This window comes from Colius striatus, chromosome Z, assembly GCF_028858725.1.
Source record: "Colius striatus isolate bColStr4 chromosome Z, bColStr4.1.hap1, whole genome shotgun sequence".
NCBI classification, from domain to species: domain Eukaryota; kingdom Metazoa; phylum Chordata; class Aves; order Coliiformes; family Coliidae; genus Colius; species Colius striatus.
The window spans coordinates 62235007-62255660 of NC_084790.1; the positions used below are offsets into that span (position 1 = coordinate 62235007).

The 20654-nt window shown below is 35.8% G+C and overlaps 1 protein-coding gene across 1 annotated transcript; it reads right to left on the reverse strand.

The window, feature by feature from the left end:
• Positions 1 to 479: 479 nt before the first annotated feature.
• On the reverse strand, positions 480 to 18001 carry ANXA1 (annexin A1). Its single transcript, XM_010196696.2, has 13 exons — positions 17937 to 18001; positions 14159 to 14235; positions 11059 to 11152; positions 10203 to 10297; positions 8464 to 8577; positions 7862 to 7952; positions 6871 to 6950; positions 5922 to 5978; positions 4657 to 4750; positions 3966 to 4061; positions 3197 to 3255; positions 2203 to 2325; positions 480 to 863 (listed from the first exon to the last, which is right to left on the reverse strand). The coding sequence occupies exons 2-13, from the start codon at positions 14222 to 14224 to the stop codon at positions 804 to 806; spliced, it is 1029 nt and encodes a 342-aa protein (XP_010194998.1). The 5' UTR covers positions 14225 to 14235; positions 17937 to 18001; the 3' UTR covers positions 480 to 803.
• Positions 18002 to 20654: the final 2653 nt, after the last annotated feature.

Sequence of the window (20654 nt, forward strand, 5' to 3'; positions counted from 1 at the left end):
CTGAAGGCTATAATTAACTCATTTGTACTAATAATCAGGTCAGTAAAGCCAAGCATGAAGTCTGTCCAAAATGCAGGTAATGATGGCGATTTTTCAATTTAGAGATATAAAAGCTTTTCAAAATTCATCAGGAAAAAGATAAAAGTCCTACATGGGCTATGAAGAGTTTTTTTGTTTCTTTTGTTTATTTTTTTCCCTCTATGTACAAAACATAACACATTTATTTAATCTGGAATTAAAATGAAAATAAACAAGACAGAGATATTAACTTTTTTTCCATTGTTAAACTTTTTGACAAGTTATCTTTAGTTATTTTTCTTACATTTGTCTCGTATAAACCCTAGCTGAGGTGAAATGTTCAGTCATGTTGTCTGATATTGCCACATTATTTTTTAATTATTTAAGTTATTTACTGATTTTTCTCCCATGGACTGTACAAAGACAAGTTGAAAATAAACATACAAAAACAACAAAGGACATAAAAAGATCCATACAGGTTAATTTTATTTTTAAAATGTATTTGCTTAGCATAGATGATTTTCATAATTTGTCAAGAAAATAGAAACTTAGTGACATTATTTGACTTTGGATAAATAATGGCAACAAGAGATATTAATGCCATTCAGAATAAAGATACTGAGAAAATACATTCCGGGTTACAGGTTTGTGACAAAACATACAGACTGTGAGTACCATTCCAGAGAAATCTCACTGTATAAAGCCTGTATTTTATATAGACAGCTGAGGCTAATATATAAAGACCTTCAGGAACAGAGCTTGAGTACATTATCGGAATATAAGACTTAGTTATCACTTCCGCATAAAGCCACTAAGATGCTTTCATAATCCCCTTTGAGTTCATCCTGTCAATTTAAGTACAAGAAACAACTGTTAGGATAATGTTCTCAAGTGAAACAAATTTTAGTAAGTACTCAATATACATGTACCAAACACCAGTCCTTCACCTAAATAAATTAATCACTTGACAACACATATCTGTTAGCCATAGATGGAGCTTGAACTGAGTATCTTTACTCAAGTTATTTATATCACCTAAAAAATAAACACATGCATTTCTAGAGTAGAGTAGAGGCAGACAAAGTCAATAGAAATCCTGAGATGTCTCATAGTTCAAAATCGGAACAGAAGATTTCTGTCCATCCAGGAGCTTTAACTTTTCTTCTCTAAATAAAGTGAAAATGCTTTATTTTATCAATGATATCCAATGTTCATTAATATTAAAACACTATACACCTTGTATTTAGGATTATCTCACACAGGTGTATAGTGCAGTGATGTTAGATTCACCATAGGGTCCCTTACTCATCCTGGAAACAAATGGATAGCATACAGTAAGTATGAAGTGTAATTATTACAAACTATGATTTCTCAAATTTGAATCTACTTTGCAGAGATGAATTGTTTAGTGTAGCCAAGATATGCCGCAAGCCATTTGGATGCAATCATCACTTTGAAACACGATGAGGTGATGTAATTACAAATCAATTACGCACAATTGTGAGGGAAGAATAAAAGTGATGTTTGGCAACTAATTGAAAAAAATAGCCAAAAGAGACCAATAAAATTTAAAAAGGTATTTTGATATATGTAAGGAATATGTTTATACTCCAATCAGGCTATTAGGGGTTTTTAGTGTTGTCTGCTAGCCTCCACAAAGCTGCTTTCCAAGTTCACTTTTCTTCAAGTACCTGACTGCTTTAAATTTTCAACAAGACATTTTTGTTAGTTTAATCCATTTACATAAGTTACCTGGAAAGAAGGATAAATAAATGTCAAGTTAACAGTCAATATAAACCAATAGCAAGTTGCATCAGATCTCTCTCACAGAGCTGTCAGTGCAATTATCTCCACTCTCCTGCCAACATACCTTATGTCTGCCAAAGAACCAGAACTTGGGCAGACTGTGGTCCCCATTCAATTCTAGGTTTCAACTGCAAGGTGATACTCTGGGACAGGTACCACTAATATCAAATTGATACAGCATTTGTGACAAAAACATTACCCCAGAAAATTAATTAGTTCTTCGAGCATGTGGATCATCTGGTACATGAGTTACTCAGCTACAATACGTTATGCAGAATGAACTGGTGATTGATGAGCAGAAGAGTTAACAAAACCTTTTCTGGACTTCCAAATCATTTGGTTGTTTTGTATTTCATATGACAATGAGAGGAAACCTACCTTAATGGCTTGGGGGAGAGAGATGCCATACAACCTCTTGTAATACCCTTTGATTTCATTCATATCCACTTCATGACGTGAAACCATGATTCTGATGAGCTCTTTGTGCCGTGTTCCAGAGCCCTGTTGAGAAAAAAAGAGAAAAAAAAAAAAAAAGAAGAAAAAGATGAAAAAGACGAAAAGAACGCTACTTACATCATTGAAACATCTTAAATCAATGTTGTATGTTAATCTATAAGTTTTCTCTGTAAGTAAACAGAGCCTGCATCTTATCTTTTTACATGTCTCATGAGGAGACCCTCTCATATCTCCCTTCTGTTCCTTATAAGCACAATTCACTTCTGACAGGCTATCCCACCAAAGGATATGGGTATCACCCATTTCTTTTAACTGTTTCCTAAGAAGAGGCATGTGCTTGCCAGACATCAGAGACAATCTACAAATCACTACCTTTTAAAACTTTTTTAATAGCTCAATGAACTCTTTCTTCATAATGTTTCACTCCATTTTCCATGTACTGCTCCTAACAAATGCACAGAAGTTATGAAAATACCATCATATTAGACTGTTTCAAGATCTCCAGCTGCCCCATTCAACTCAGGTTCCAAATTTCTCAGAAAAGACCACAGATGTCTTGTCAAAATTAAGCTTCTACAGGTTCTTGTTCAGAACTTTCCTATTTACTTTTCACTAATGTTTTAGTAGTTTCATACATAAGAAAAGCTTCAGTTAGCTTTTTGTCACTGTCTAGAGTAAAGGGTATATGTGTGGATTGACAGGTGGCTTCCTGAACACACTATAACAAACAGATAGCCTACAGAAAGATACTCAGAGGTTTCTAAAGAAGATGCAGAAGAGAGAGAAGTACACTTAATTTCATTTCATGGTCTTTTTTTTTAATCATCACACAAAGGTTTAGACAGCTCTACCTAGCTTTTTTTTCAGCTCACAAAACACTCCATGTTTACAAAGAGAAGTTCTCTCCTTAGATTACCTTCATTGCCAGGTGGAGTTTTTCAGCAAAGAAAGCTGGCTTGCTTGTAGCACACTTCACTGTAATGAAACAATGAGACAAAGTCATAACTGTTACAGGTGTAACAAGTAACAAAAGGCAAAGTCTGGAAAAAAACCCCACTTTAAGACCACTCTCAGGGATCCTAGCAGAATATCCTATGTAGCTACTTTGTAACCTGCAAAATATATCTATGCTAAGTCCTTGCCTTCTACTTCTGATATTAAGAGGGATCTGATGAGACTCATTCTTTTATCCAAAGTACATTTGACTGTGATATAAAAGCTGAGAACAAGATGGGTGTGTGGTTCCTGATTCCATCACTGATCCACTAATAAGAGCTATTTGAGTCACTGCTTTATCTTATTGTTCATGAGGAAAGGTAACATTAAGCATTTTAAGATAGACTTTACCGTGAACCTTTTAAGAATAGTTTCTTGAACATAACTGCAAAAAGGAACTTGTTGTGTTTTTAATAATGATAATACAAGGTCTTCCTATCCTGATGACACACTTAAAAGACCTTTCTGAATAAAAGGAAGGGTACTTCTGCTCATTCATCAACTTCAAAGTACTTTAAATAATTCAATCATTATGTCTGGACTAGACTTTTTTATGTATTTTTAGCAAGTTTCCCAATGAAGTAGGGTAAGCCTGGAACAGCTTCTTATCAGAGAAAGTATGAGAAGCACAATGTAGGTTTTCATACAATCAGTGTGTATGGTAAGCTAAAACCTGCAGAATCACTTACCAAGGGCAGTCAGGCAGTTCTCAATATCACCTTTTAATTCCAAGTCTAGTACCTTGTTCATATCATGCTTGCTGTATTTGGTGTACTTCTGAAAGACTGAAAAAGAGAATAAAACTCAGTGAATAGTGATGAAATTACAGTATTCTCTGTCTATTGTCTCTATCTTATACTGCCATCACTGCTTCAGCAGTGCAGATAGACGACTGATTGTAGACCATCTTTCTTATTTTCTTCAACTAGCATGGCAAAAAGGGCCATGACTGCAGGGAATGGTAGAATTAGCTTAAGGAATAGGACTTCATATAAAATGGTAGGGTTCCTGTTCTTGTTATTAGGAATAGAGATAGTCCAATGACTCCACTGAAGCCTGTGACATTAGACGATATACCTCTATCTGGGACAAACTGGTTCAGGAGCAAGATCACACTGGGAAGCATTCAGAACTCCTGACACACTTATCCCTTAGCCGTGTGACCCCTACAAATATGAAATCTTATTTTAATAGTTTTGTTTACAACCTAAATAATATTTATTATCACTAATGTGGAAAAAACAGACAAAATGCCAACTGCACCCCTAGTCAGCAACCCTATCTGCAATAATAAAGACCTTTCTAGCACTCATAGTCACATCTTGACAATCTATGTTCAAAGTATCATTCCAGTAAAGATCAAAGTTTCATCCAATATACCCCTTCGCAGATGTGGGTAGCTTCTTGTAGTAAGAATAGTAACAAATACATTAACATCTGTTCCTTTCCTTTTCTCTCCTGCTTCATACAAGGCCTGTCATGAAGAAATTAAAGTAGTGAAGTTAGTATCATTATAGTAGAAACCAGAAATATTGTACTTCTGAGGCTACCAATCAAACATAGGTCATTGCTTGTCAATAAAGAATTCTGCCCTTGATACAACCCACAACAAAACTACACAACTTCAAACTCACTTTAAGTCTATTGAGTAATACATACATCACTTATGCCGTAATAGTAGATAGACAACACTATGCAGCTAGAAAACGTATTTTCAGTTATTTTACCATCACCATCTATCTCTCCTGGGTATATTACGTATTTGAATTAATATATTTTTCATTTATTATGATACATTTACAGTCTGTGAGTTTAGGACTAGTAGGCTTTCTTCCAACAACCAAAATTATCTTTGATATTATCTGGACAAATATGAAGTAGAAGCCTACACACAAAGCATTCCCTGTCTTTCCAGAAGTGACCTGATTGAAAACAAGAACCAAATCAGTCTCCTTCATTTTCCACACTTCCTCAAACTTCTCTGGAAGTAATAATTAAAGACCTCACACAGTAGGAAAGAACATTTAACAATACTCTCTCTGTACCAAGATAAATAGTATCGAACTTCTGAACTTAAACATAGTATTTTTTTACTCATTCATTTCACCTAGTTCTGATGATAAAATTGAACTCCTTATATAGCAGAAACAAAAACAGTATTGCTTAATGGCTTTTTCTCAGTTGGATTATTTAAAAATCAATTTAAAACAACTCTACATTTAAACTGTAAGAATAATGTATGATTTTGTAGGTGAAAACTCAAGAAAGACTGCTAAGGTTTACCAAGCGTTTAGCAAAAATAGTCACACTAATTGTGGAAGAAATAAAAGGAAGAATAGTTGTTTATATTATAATTATTCAGAAAATAACTGTAAGGTTTACCCAATAATCCTGAAAGATTCATCACTGTAAAGTAATGGCTATAGCTAAAATAGTGAAGAATTCACACTTTTCAAGCTATGGTAGCTGATTCTGCATATACACCAGTACACCCTTGTCCCTCAATCCAAAATGATATTATAATTTCTCCAATTTTTTACTTCTTCTTTAAAGAGTTTGCATGCTTTACATAAACTTTGCAAAAATATTTCTGAAGTTAGATATTAGGGTGAAGAAGCTCTGCAGCGATACAAGTGTGATCTTACCCTGGCATCATTGTCAGCCAGCTCATCATTCACTTGAAAATCTTCACATCTGTCAGCCTACATAAATAAATAAATTTTCACTGGTACACACAGTCATTCAGATCACCAAAACTCAGCATTTTAGAGCTCTGTCTCATAATTCTCATACATAATACATAATTGAATATAGATACAGTTATGTCAATCATTCTGTGCATAAAGCTGTTGTATTTGCAATGAAGTAGAACTCACACTTCTAAGGCCATCAGTAAGATTTTTCTTAAGCCCTACATGAAAATCAACAGGAAGTATTGTTTCTTAATGGGAAGTCACAAGCTTTGAAGCTATGATTTGCTCCCTGATGGATATTTAATAGATGCCTTTCAAACTGATTTGAAACCAAAAATTGAAAATCAACCCCATGCACATATAAAAAAAGATCAAACTGTGTGTATGTGCACGTACTAAATAATCACAGAATCAAATACTTATGCATTTTAAAAGGGCTTTTTTAATAGGCAGCTCCAGTTCTCAAACATGTTGCTTTTGAACACAAATTCACAAAACACTTTGTTCACTTGTTAACTCTCTGCCCTTATTCTATTAACTACTAGAAACACATCTTAACAGCAAGTCAAATATTTAGTTTTCTAACTGTGTTTCTTCTTTTTCTATTTTTATTCAATCAACTTGCCATTATGTTGCTGTTTCAAGTGTTTACAAAGAGCACCAAAAATAGTCTTAAAAGCACAATTGATAAACAGTAAAAAAAATCAATTTTCTAGAAAGGTTTTGAGACAAAATCTACCACTTGTTTCAGAAAAAACTCATATGGTCAAAGATATGTAAATTAAAAACTAATGCACAGAAAAAAAATATTTATTTATTGTACGTCTCTCATTAAAACAGTCTGATAACGTGAATTTTTCATTATGAGTAATGCCACTCAAAATGCTTAAGCATGGTATACCTTGGCTAGAGCAACCAAAGCCTTCTGAAAGTCTCCAGATGTGTCAGAGATAATGTCTTGTGTCAGATCTCTCTTCAGAACTGAAATTAAAAAAAGAAAGAAAGAAAAATATTGTGGTTTAAAGTTATCAATTGCATTGACAGGATGATCTTTAAAGATCCCTTCCAACAAATTGTTCTCTAATTCTATAATTTTTCCAGGCTTTTATTTTTTTCCCACTTAAATATACCTACTCAAAATGTAGTTTTCCTATTTTCTCTCATTTGTTTTCAAGAGAAGCGGTATATTTGTAATATGTCCTCTAATCCCTAGATGTGCTGTGAAATTGGAAGCTAAACTCAAAACCTGCAGATAAATTTTCTCTCTAAGATCTTGTTTGTGGCATTGTCTTCATTCTCACTTCTGATTGTTTTTATCATTGAATCCAAGCACAAAAGCCTTCAAAATAAAATCAAGCTATTAATTTGGACTTCTGAGACTGTTTGAATGGAAATCTCTTGGAAAAGTCTGTCTATAATTTCAGAAAACATGATTGAATTCAACAACACTGACTGCAGTAAACACACATATGAGTGATACTATATTATATTTCAGTTGTCTTTTCAAAGGTTTTTTACCCCTTTGGTATTTCACTGGTTTCTTCTACCACTAATGTTATCTGTGTTGATAACTCACTAAGCTTTTTTTCAAGCCTTCAAAGATGTCCAGAAGTCAGTCAAGGTTTTATGACAAGAGAAGAAAAGCGTGTTGGGCCTTGCTTGTATCCTCAATAGTGTCTAAATACCTCACCCATTCCATGAGATATCTGTAATTCTAGTGCTGACGATGGTTCCTTCTGTATTGGGATCTATGTAGGATAGAAAGAGTCAGTATGACCTCCCCTCCCAGCAACTCTGCCTGTCTTCACTTGCCACCTACAATGCCATCTCAGCTTCTTACACTGTCAAGTGGGGTTGTGACGGTAATGTGTCTGCTACATTTATACCATTACCTTCTTTGTAGTATCTGCTGGCTTCTCTGATCTCTCTGTTGTTTCTTGAAGCCAGAATCTCAATTAAAGTATTTTCATCAGTTCCAAGCCCCTGATAAGTGATTACATTTTTAGAAATGTTATTCAATACAGTAAACTGAAAATTTAGAAGAATAGAAATAAGGTGAAAGTCATGGACTCAGCTTTGAAAGCTATGTGAGGAACAAGAGTTTTTAATTTTTTTTTAGTCATGTATAGTAGTACCGAAAAGAAACACTAAGCGCACATAAGAGGTAACAATGTAAAATTTATGAGGAAAAATACCTCTTTCCTTTTTAGTTTTCTCCTAAATGAACGTGTATGCAGGCACTATGACGCTTTACTACTACATCAACAACTTGTTTTCAGAAGGCAGAATGAGGCCATTCTCAGACAGGAGTCTCCTGAAATTCATTGCTAGCTCTTGTTCTCAGAATTGGCATGACCAGTATAGATTAAATTATAAATGAAGTTTAAACAAAGATGATACAGAAGCTTTGAAATCCAAATACACTGTCATTTGTAGGCCCTGTCAATTATTTATGCTGTCAAGGAAGCTTTTCTCAAAAATGTTTTTGCCTTACCTTCATAGAGGCTCTTAATTCTTCAGCATCAAATTGAGCTGGAGTTTTAAGCAGAGCCACAACAACATCTTCCAGGTGGCTTTTCAGAACTTTTTTCAAGGCTTCTTCAAGAGTCTGAAAGAAGAAGAATGAGAAACACACTAAGCTAGTGAATGGTAAAAGATGTTGTTCAGCTACAGTCCAAGAATTCATAGAATCATAGAATCATTAAGGTTGGAAAAGACCTTTCAGATCATCAAGTCCCACCACTAGCCTCACATTGCCAAATCGATCACTAACCTATACTACATCCCTCAGAACCTCAATTAGTCTGATCCCTGATGAATCTTAGTCTACATCACTCCCTCAGCTACCATAAAGAATTATGAAGCCCTACTTGGAATTTATCATTTGTCACCTTTATGTTAATCAAAGTGGCAGAGTTTTTCATTAACTAGCCATCACTGTATTTACCTTTTACAGTACCAGAAGAAGACTCAAAACAAGCATTTTGGTTTCATAAAGAAGGTAATACTATATTGCTGTTATGATCATGACTGAGTTGCATATTTGTATAATATTTTTATTTAACCATTTATTGCACAAAGGACACAGATTTGCAATAGAAACTCTGTGGACATAGTGTAATATTGCCCTACACAAAAAAGGAAATATTTAGTACTCTATTTTGTTGCAATGAAAGTCACAGCCCTCTTGTCCAAGTAAGTGTCCACGTTGTGGCTACAAGAGTGAGAAGATTAAGGTATCCTGCTTTGTCAGAATACCTAAACCAACAAGAGTATTTCAGAAGCAAGCACTATGTCCATAGTTCTGTTCTACTTTTTATAATATGTCAGGAATCAGGGCATATAGTAATCCAATAGCATGTCTCCTCATGTTTTTGAAATCATATTTCACTTTATTTCTTTAAAAATTATAATTGCAAGGTTGGAGCTTCCTCTGAGGTTGATGGAGGGTGGCTACATACATATGAAACCCACAAGTGAGGTTTCTTGAACAGAAACAGAAAATCCAGGCTAAAATGAGACATTAAATTGACTTTCTAAATTGGCAAGTTACACTCAAAGGAATTACTTCTCAGAAGCAAATATTCAGTAACTCTAGTATGCCATCTGTGCAATTGTAGTTTCAATGTAGACTTACATGTTCAATTGGAGAAAATTTGTTACAGAGAAAAGCAAGAGCAATTAAAACTTTTTTTTTTTTTTTTTCCCCCCCAGAAGCATGCAGTAACTTACAAGCTTTGCACTTTCAGGAACTAACAGGTTTAGAGATACAACAGGTACAACACTGACCCCTGTACATTCATTCCTATACTAGTGTTGTTATATTTGTGGAGCAGTGTTACGTTCCTATAACTTTCTTATCCTATTTATTATTCTATCTGGGCTTAAATATTTGGTGAGATGCCTCCAAGTCTCCTACTTTATACCTCTCTTTCTCTCAGCAGACTGTCTGTGTGAAATCTCTATATCCTCAGAAATTTAGTGATTTAAAGGATTTCCAGGGTGTTCAAAAGCCTGGAAAGTCAGAAGGTCAAAATTATTCTTTACTTTAAAAATAGATAGTATCCAGAGGCCCAGCATTGGCAATACAGTTATCACTCTGTCATAGTTTTCACAAAGTAACCATGGCAGAAACTTCTTGTTCTACAAAGCTAAAGCTGTATGTAACATCTGAGCCAGGAGCAACATTGACACTCTCCGTGTAAATTTCAGCTTGATTTGAATATACTTTACCTTTCCTTTAGCCTGCTGATAGGCAGCTTTGATCTGCTGTCGCTGAGCATTTGTTCTTTTAGTCAGGATGTCAATGATGGTGGCTTCATCCACACCTATGAATCACAAACAATAAAATGTCTAGTATGTTGTAAATATTATAATGATCTCTAGTGAATTATTTAGCCAGATAACAATTTTAAATTATTATTTGGTTTAGATCATATTGTGATTCCTTGACACTGTTAAAGTTTAACCAAAAAGAAAAACTATAATTATCTAGTGACTTAAAAGTAGTGATGTTATGAAGAAACCAAATACATATCCATAGAACACAGGAACTGTGTTTCTACGATTTCATATAGAAAGACTTAAAATTATCTGAGCACAGAACTTATTCTACAGAATAACCAAAAACATAATAATAATAAAAAAAAACCACAACACCCTAATTAGACAGCATTTTCAATTAATCTTGGTTAGCCAAATTGAAACAGGTTCCAATGCACAGGTAAAGTGCCAAACATGAATTTCATCAAAAGAGTAAAGCACAATAGAAGCACGCACTACATTATCAATATATTCACTGCTTCTTCAGTGAATAAACTTGTGAATAAACACTTTTGAAATGCTCTAGAAATTAAATTTTTATAACTCTTCCTTCAACATATTCAAGAAATTGAATGTAGTATTAAGGTCTGAAACTATAATACAACAGGATATCAAAGAGTTGAGATTCTTTACCAAGTGTTTGAATTTAATGTATTGCTAAACTTTTAAAAGCCAAGGCACCTCTCCTGCTTGTCATTGGCTCTTAGTCTGATGGCTGATTGGCTCTGAGTCCTAATGTAGCAGATTAAATATTTACTCCTCATACCTTTCACAGTAATAGCTTTGTCCAAAGCAACTACATCAGCTGATGGATCAAAGTTAGGGTATGTCTGCACCCCAGGGCCACCTTTTGAACTTTTCTGCAGAGGAAAAGTAAAATAATAAAAAATATATTTAAAAAAAAAAAAAAAAAGAAAGAAAGAAAGAAAGAATATTCCAAAGAATATTTTTGCAAAGCAAAATTTTTAGAGGTCTAAATAAACCATATATTTGGGGCTGACTATTTTAGGACTCTCAAGTTTGGTAACTACAGAGAAATAAACAGATTAAGTAATGAATATGCATTTCATCTGTTTCTTTCACACTGTTATATGAAACAGAAAGTACTTCATATATTGTTTTAGGCATATGAAGTTGGATTCCAAAGGAAAATACTTTTTAACTGTCATGTTAGGCAATTACTTCCAAATTTTAAAGGCTCAACAACCACCACTAAATCCTACAGGCACTGCCAGTGAAGTGCTACTACTTTCTCTGCTCATCTTCTGCAAATTGGCTATGCATCACAGTAAGTGACTTTTCAACTGACTCATATCTAACGTTACAAGCACTCCTTGCATGTAAGATCTTGGAGAAGTGTTCAAACCTAATCTTACAAGGAAGTGAAAAACGATTACCCAACTTCTTTATAACCCAAGACATAAGGTGTACTTTCTTCACAGATATGTGCTACCTGCCTTTCATGAACCCATTCCTAGATGGGCACTCCCTTGTCAACATCTAAAGGACTCTGGGAATGACAGATCATGATAAATTCTACTACATGACAGATTACGTGGCTTGCCCTAAAGCAGTAACACAAGTCAGGTTACTGATAGGGCTTATAACTCAACAACACAACCTAATCAGTGTCTGTTTCCTTTACAGAAGCTATCAAATGCTCCAAGACTCTTGGATGAAATATTTATATAAATTTCCCATTGATATATTATGTACTGTGATTAAAACAAACAAACAAACAAACAAACAAACAAAAACCCCAAGTAGTAATTTAACTAAACCTTTTCAGAATCACTTATACTCTTTCTCCTGTTTCAATAACTCATTATTTAATTTTTTAAAAAACCTTTGATGCTAAAGTTAAATAGCATAAGAAATGGCAAGGTCTTATGAATACAGGTTTTACATACAGCATTCTATATTGATTTTTGCACACTTCTAGTGTCTGGTAATTAAATATTCAACTCTGTACACAGTTTTATCACTAGAGATTGTAAGAGACCAGAGGGAATGCATACTCAAAGCAGTGCCTTGCATATGTTTGAAAAAGTCACTGACTTGTGTGATAAGCTGTGTCAGCTTTGTGTAGAGCTGGGTTTTTGGGTTTGATTTTGTTTTGGTAACAACATGAGGTCTGCAATATCTACATAAGAAGGGTAAATCTGCAGTAGAAAGTGGAAGAAGCAGAATGAAAGGGAAGTTACCATGCAGACTCTTAACTCAATAAGGAAGGTGGACAAGATGCACCAGAACAGAGACTCCCTGCATCCCATGGTGAGATGGCAGCTGTTCCCTTGAAACTCATAGAGGATGGAGCTGCCAGCAACTTGTGGAGGACCCCACAGCAGGGGGAGTGACTATGCCCAGAGGGCAGAGTGTGCCTGGAGTTGTGCTGTTGTGGATGAGAGTCAACTTGGAGGAGTTTCTGAGGAGCTGCAGCCCTTGGGAAGGACTCACACTGGAGAGGTTTGTTAGGGAATGTATCATTTGGGGAGGACCCCACTTTGGAAAGAGAGGGGAGAGTAAGGAGTCCATCTTCCCTGAGAAGGTAGGATGGCAAAGACCATGTGTGAGGGACTGACCACAACCCCCATTATCTGTCCCCCTGCACCTCTGAGAAGGAGGTAGAGATGCTGGGAGAGAACACAGGAAGAGGTTAGGGGTGGGGGAAGGTGGTGTTAAAGAGCTGGCTATATTTTCTCACCTTCCTACTCTCTTTTGTTTCCCATTTGGATTTATTCAGATAGTGGTGGACTAAATGAATTTTATTTTCCTCACCAAGTTGAGTAGTTGAGCCTATTTTGCCTAGAACCATAATTCATGAGTGTCCCAGTCTCATCCACAAGGCCTTTGGTTACCTGTTCTTCTCTTCATCTCACCACAGGAGAGTAGGGGGCAGTAAGCAAGTGGTGTATAGTGCTTTATTCCTGGATGGGTTCAAGCACAACTTAAACCAATGGAGGAATTTAGTCTTCATATATTGGTTTGCATGACAAACTTATCTTCTAGCAATAAAACTTGTCAGTAACCACCACAAACGGCATGAACCTGGGAGCCAAACTTTTGTGCACAGTGTTGTAGGGGCAAAATTACAAAATTCACAGAGGTCTAAACCAGAAAAACTTTATTTACTGAAATTTCTCCCCATGTTTTTTCAAGATTAAAGCTTTTGCACGATCTCCAGAGACTTCATAGTGAACCACTTTACCTTTGCTGACAGTCAATTCAGTATCTTACTCAAAATTGTCACAAAGACTCTCCACATCATTCTTATGCAATAACTCTTGACTTTCCAACAACACAATAATCCCTTTCTAAACAGTACCAGTACTGTTCATCTGAGATGTATTATGTAATACCATGTATTATTACATAACATAAATCTTCCCACTGTAAGCATGATATATGATTCAAAAACTAGGATAAACACTACTGGCTTTAGTTCCACCTTTACATTCCTGCGCTCCAACTCATGGCTTCTTTTACCTCAGCCTGAGTCCTCATTTTTCTCATGGATGTCATCTGAACATGTTCTTACATGTTCACACACTTGTGCATCAGATTACTACTTTGAAGGGGATGACTTGAGCTAATTAGTGATTGGCATTGGAATTATAATTTCATTACAATAACTAGTTCCACCTAGGAATTAATAACTGTACTTATATGTGTAAATAAGAGTATTTTTCTAAGTCATTAGATTATGTGCCACAATAAAATTGGATTCAAATTCTAATTCACTGGAGTTTTGCCATTGTTTTTGCTCCTTTTGAGTACAGGAAAATGTTTTGAGGCCTATGTTTTCAAATTACTTCTAAATGTATTTGAAAATAAGAGTGATGCTCTGAAAAGGTGATAGTACTTACAATACATTCCTGCTCCTGATTTTCAATAAACCATGCCTGTTTCAGAAATTCTGATACCATAGCCATGTTGACAGTTTCTGGGAAGAGATGCATCAAGATACAAATTATTTTTCTTCAGGTTACAAACGATTTTTCACCATTTTCAGCACCAATGCAACTCAAGGTTTCCCAATTCTATGGGAACTATGATATGCAAGGATTAGTTTCCCAAGCAGTATTAGCCTGTGCTGCTGGAAGCAAGTAACATGTTTGATAGGTGACATAATGCTCCACAACTGCTGGTTTACCCCTACATCCACAGATACTGGCAGAAGTTTCAGATTAGAAATAAAACAGTAAACTAGTTGGACTATTTGCTTATTTGCCATGATAATACCATTTACTTTTAAAAAAAAAAAGTTAAGAAATTAAGTCTGTCTTTACCCATTAGTTAAGGTATTAGCTATGCTCATTTAGCTGACTGAATTTGTTCACATTCAGTTGTAAACATGTAATCTTGTCTCATCTTGTGTATAAAGGCAAAGGATATTTCATTGTTAAATATACTCTCCTGTAGTTTCTTTGACTACCTCTTTCCTAAGGAAGACAGTAAAATTGAACAGTTTAATCTACAGTTCCTTATTGCTTACATATTTCTTCTAGTTTCTACAAAAGAATATAACATTCTGCATTTCAGAGGGGAAAAAAAGATTTTTAACATTGTACCACCTAAAACTAAAATCAGTTCAGCTTTTCCATAAGATTGCATGCAGAATGGGAAACAAAAGAACAGTGTTGATGTGACTTGATATGGAGTATCTGAAATTAGTGAATAGCTTACTTTGTACCAACTTTGGTATACGAAATATTCTGCTAATAGAAGCAGGGAAGAAAAGAAATAAGAAATTAAGGTTTTATCAAATAAAGTGTTTCTGACCTGCTGAAAAGAGGTTTCTGGGTTTTTGTGTGGGTTTTTTTTTTTTTTTTTAAATACACTTTCACAACAAATTCTAGAGAAGTATTGGTTTTAAGCATACATATAAACAATAAACTAAAGATAGCATTAAGTAAGCAGGAGTATGAATCTAATGTGAAGAGAAGTTGCTATATGTAGTCTTGGGCTACAGACCATATAATGTGGGTTATATATATGACTACAAAAATGTAGGTTGTCTATGCTGAAAACACTCTTGCCTTACTTATACTGTGTGTCCCACATAAAGGGCTAAGAGCAATCATGTAAAGTGACACACACCTAGGACCAAGCAGTGTGGCTCCAGCCCAGTTGCTTCTTTTCCTCATTGAAAAACTGTAAAACTTGCTTCCGCATTCAGCTGCTTGAAAAAGTGACAGCTACCTCCCACAGCCCTGCTCCAGCCCTACTCCACCCTCCCTTCCCTTCTCCAAGGCAGAAGCCATCTACACTCCCTCTTACACAGAAAAAACCCTGCCTTTGTGTTTCCCTCAGACCTGAGGGCATAGAATTCAGCTCTGACTGCACTTCTAGAAAAAACTGAAACAGACACTCAATCTGTATGTTACTTAGAGTAGATCTTACCCCAGTAAAAAATGGATAGAATATTGTGCAAGTTTTAAGGACCAACTTTTACGCATGTTGTTTTTTTACATTAAAATCAGCAAATTATCAAGCTGCTATAGTGACTCCTGTATCCTTCTTGTACTGACAGAAGTAATGTTTGAGCCCAGATGAATCACTACATTATCTTTATGTTCTGATGCATTTTATAACAGCACACATAAAGGCCATATGCAAGAAGTTGGAAATGTCTCCATATCAGGTGCATTGAATCACCAACAGTGACTGGCACAGATATGTCTGTCAATTAGTAGATTCACAGAGTGTGTAATTGTATAAAACTAAGAAACAAGATTCATCTCACAGTATCAGATCTGAGAAGAGGTAGGAACAAAACTGCATTCTGGTCAATAGAGTCCACCTCTTCTGCCTATCCTCGCCTCTCACACCCAGCTCTAGAGGGATTTTTGTTCTTACGGATGACTAGAGAAGAAGGCTGGTAGCCTATACTAAATTTAGTCTATAAAGCCTCCAAATCTTTTTGTCTACTCTAATTTAAATTAGAGATCCAGTAAAAAAAAAAAAAAACCAAACTATTATTTTCTCTGCTTTTTATATAAAGACACTTTGGTGTGTAGATATATCTAGTAATCAAAGTAATGTAATTTTTTAATAGAAGTCAAAGTAGGCAATAAATTGTGAGAGGGGCTAAGGACCTTACTCTGCATCTTCTCTGCATCTTACTTACTGCTCCTAAAGTTAAGAAACCACCCTACATATAAAACTGCATAAGAAACTATGGCTAACACGAAAAAGGAAGACTAGAATACAGGAATTCAGCCAATGCCCTGAGCAAGTTGAGGTCTTTCCCAATACTTTGACTCACATCACTCTAAAAATGTATCCAGGAGGGATGTATTCAGTCAAAGTATTATTTTAATTTATCATGAAAATGACTGGAAGAACTGATCATTTTCTGAGCTCAGGAAAAAAAAATTATGCATAGGGAGAAGGAAAACTGTATGTTCCCATAAAGTGATGCAAACAGAAAGTGTGACAGGTCTTTATAATTGGTCCATTCAAAATACTTGTTCAAGTGTTATTCTGTGTAATAAAATGCCCATGTCATTCATCCCACTTCCCAAACTGGAACTTGTAAATGTCTCATTTGAAAGGAAAGAAGATCAAGAGCTTAAATTTTGTAATTTTTATGCATTTCATCATTCTCATTTGGAATGATGAACATTGCAACTGGTACAAAAGTCTAGATTTAGACTGAAATCCCTAACTGTTGCTTCACAAGAATTACTGCAATATTGTTTTTTATCTGGGTTCCAGTCCTCAGAAGAGGCATGCTTAAACTGGACATATGCAAATTTTGAAGATTTTAGAAACTAATATTTATTGAAGATACTTGAAGACACAATATACTAAATTTTTATACTACCGTCTGTGTCAAATGACCATTTCTCCATGCTTATTTAACCATTATGAGCTGTGTCAAATAAATCATCTCTGGTTACAGTCCAATGCTAGTTACTAGGATCTCGATGTAAATTAAGGTCATTAAAATCCATCAGAAATAAGCAGGCAGTATAGCTAACATTATTTCACTGTGGAAAGTCTATTAAATACAAACAAAAACGTCAGAGGGAAAAATAATCTTGTCCTTGGAAAAAATCAGTGGAAAGTTTTAGCAGAAAAAAAAACCTTAGATGACACAGCCCTAACTTACGTGGCTTTGCCTAAGTTCTTAGTCACAAAGCCAGAGCTTTGCTCTTATGTTTCTACAAGATTGCTTGGTCTCATTTTATCACTTTCAAGAGCAAGGACCCCTTTACAGTCCCAAAGTAACAAACTGTTATTGAAGAAACAACATCTGTTTCTTGTTTAAAGTTTCAATGTAAAACACATCAGTTTTCCAGGAACTACTTTTTTTTTTTTTTTTAGCATGAACACACTCTTTAGCAAAGAGAAAGCATAGGAAACAGCCAATTTCAAGTACATTTGCCTTTACTATTTCAAGCTTTTGTTCTTTTTCAGTTCCTTATAGGTACTAAATAAAAGTAGTCATTTTCCAAGCCCTTCTGTGTACATTTAAATGTTTCAAAACAGAAAGAATTTCTCCTGCCCACACCCATCATTTCTCTTGCCAGCAAATTCAACCCACAGAAATAGCACCAGGTCACTTGACAAATTTAATGTACAACTCTTTAAGTTTGTCATGTCTACAGACAGCAGCAAAGAACTACAAAAACCTACCTTCTTCCTCACAAATACTTCTCACACCAGCACAGTCAGGGGTTAGAGAGAGAGAGGGCCCTCTATGCTTTTATAACACTGTGCAGGAAACCCCACCTAGCAACCAGTGTTTCCACAGCCCCAGCAACCATCTGCTCTTTGCAACAGCTAAATCTGGGTGATGTCCAAAACACAGAACCACACACATTAAAAAAAAAAAAAAAAAGTCATTGCAAAGCTAAAATGCCCTGGAGAAAGCAGCATCAGACTTTGGAAGCAAAAAAATTAATCAACATGCCACGATATCTCTCCTGCTCTGCTATGGTCACATCCCTCACTGTAGTAAATTAGCATAAATCTTTCTGGATCATAAGATTAAAATCATAAAAAACTTCACCTGAGTTACTTCCTTCAGACTTTGATATGTCTGATATACCAGTTCAAAGTGGGTATGTTAAGATATATCTTTGCTAAGTGAAACACTGAGAGAACAACAGAGGGGAAAAGAGTTCATGTGGATCCAATATTTTACTGAGATTTGGTAGCTCTTAGCTCTCCTGCACAAGAATCCATAGCAGAAATGGTCCAAAAATAAGATACATAAAAAATTTTATATCTATACACACTTTTTTTCTCCCAGAAAAGAAACATATGGAAACTGTCAGGCTTAACAGAAGGGCAACAAATGACACCTACCTAATTAGAGAAAGATTGAAATATTCATATTAAACTCTGAAGTTCAAAGTTAGAGTAGTTTGCACAAGATTAGGGAGGGTAATAGCCTACTAGAAGTGGTTTTGTGCAAGCACTTCCTCAACAAGCAGAACAAAAGCATTTTCTAGAGCATGTCTGCCAGAGCAACATCTCAGATTAGCCCAGACCACTTCCTGAAGCAAAAGCATTTGCAACTAGTAGATTGGCCTCCTAGCTGTCTGTCATCTGGCTTTCTGCTGACTTGAAGCTGCTGCAACACACTGGTCCTTCCAACATGAGGAAGAATGTCAGCTCTGCCTTTCACGAACATACATGAAATCCAATATGCAGTTGAAACCCAAATGTAGCAATCAATAAAAAGAGGAGGAAAGGGAACAAATTGCTGGATAGCGTTAGAGGGGACACAGAAATTCCTTAGTAAATTAACATTTATAATCATTGCATAAACAATCCAGTATTGCTTACACCTTCCTTTGTCCTAAACAGCTCTGTAGAAACTCTTTGGGCACTAACTAGGTTATGCCAACAGGATTTGGTTGCAGGTGCTGGGAATAAGCTCAGGATCAGAACAGCCAAGGGGATCCTCACCCCATCAGGCCAAGGGGAATGCCCTCAGCAGTGCTGTGGGAGGCAATGGCCACCCCAGCCCTGGGAACAGCCCTTGCTTGTGGCCCTAACACCTGGTCTCTGCCTGAGCCTCCACCCTACTGGCTTGCAACTGAGCTGGGACTGGCTGTGGGACCTGGGCTGCCCCAGACTGTGAGCTGATGTCCTGTACTCCCCTACCCTAATCCCCAGGGAAGTGTCTGATGCCTGGCGATGGAGCTCCCCACAGTGCCCCCCAGCTGTCCTGATCCTGTCTGCAGCCGTGGGACAGGAGGTACTGGCAGGTCCTGTCTTGCTGATCCCCACAGGAACCCTTTCTCACACTCTTGGCATCTAGGGAGCTCCAAGCTCTCCCAGTTCTCTGACAGCATTTTCTCCTGCTCATTGTTCTTTCCTTTTTTCCTGTACATTTCACACATTATTACACAAAAGTGTTTCAGATATTTTCAGTAAGCTGAATAATTGAAGAGTCTTAACAGCTGTCAGCAATATTGTGAGCAAGCTGTCAGATTATATTTGGGTTTGTTTATCTTATTACCATGTGTGAAGTTCGGCTTATTCCTGCCTTGCTGACCTTCTTCTTGTCAGCATGACACTACTTGTCTTACTTTACTGGTTTCAAATGTTGGCCAAAACCTCTCCTTACATTTTTTCTCAGACTCTTTTCCCTGTCTATTAGTGAGCATGTCTAATTACATTTTTTTATACCGAAATGCTGGAAATCTGTGCATATCCTCCATGCACCTAGATGAGTCTTTTAAAGTATTGGAATAACCTAGAAAATTGAGTTACACAGGCTCAAAGCATCTTTATAAGCTTTTGACTTTTTCTATGTAAAGAAAATAGCACAATAACATTTGCTGCAGGCTTATGAAGGTAGGAATCTAGCGTTACAGGTATTTAGTAAGACACTATTCCATGTCAACTCTTTTTTTCAAATATGCTTTCTCAATAATTGGACTACTATTGCATTTGCATCATAGTTTTTCACCTCTTTATTGTATTGTCTTTCAGGCCTAAGTTTCTGCTTCCAAACTGATCTGACATGAAGACATTTTGCTACAACTCATTGCAGGAGCTATTCACATTTGCTTTTCCTTCTTGTAATGGGTGGGTAGATGTTGACTCATAACCTTCTGAATCTGCAGTGAGTCACCATCAGAACTGGAAAGCTTTATTGTACAAAACACTTACATTTAAAAAATGCAGTTTAAGTGGAGGGAGCTTTAGTGGTTTTTGTTCTTTTTTTTTAACTGTAACTCCATAATCTATTTTATAAAATTGTAACAGTTTATGTATTGTTTATTGTTGACCTGGCATTGTTTATTCAGAAGTGACAAAGTGTGCAGCTACTATCATAGTACAAACAAGGAAAAAAAAAAAGTTTTTCTTTACTTTTACACAGAGTGTGACATCTCT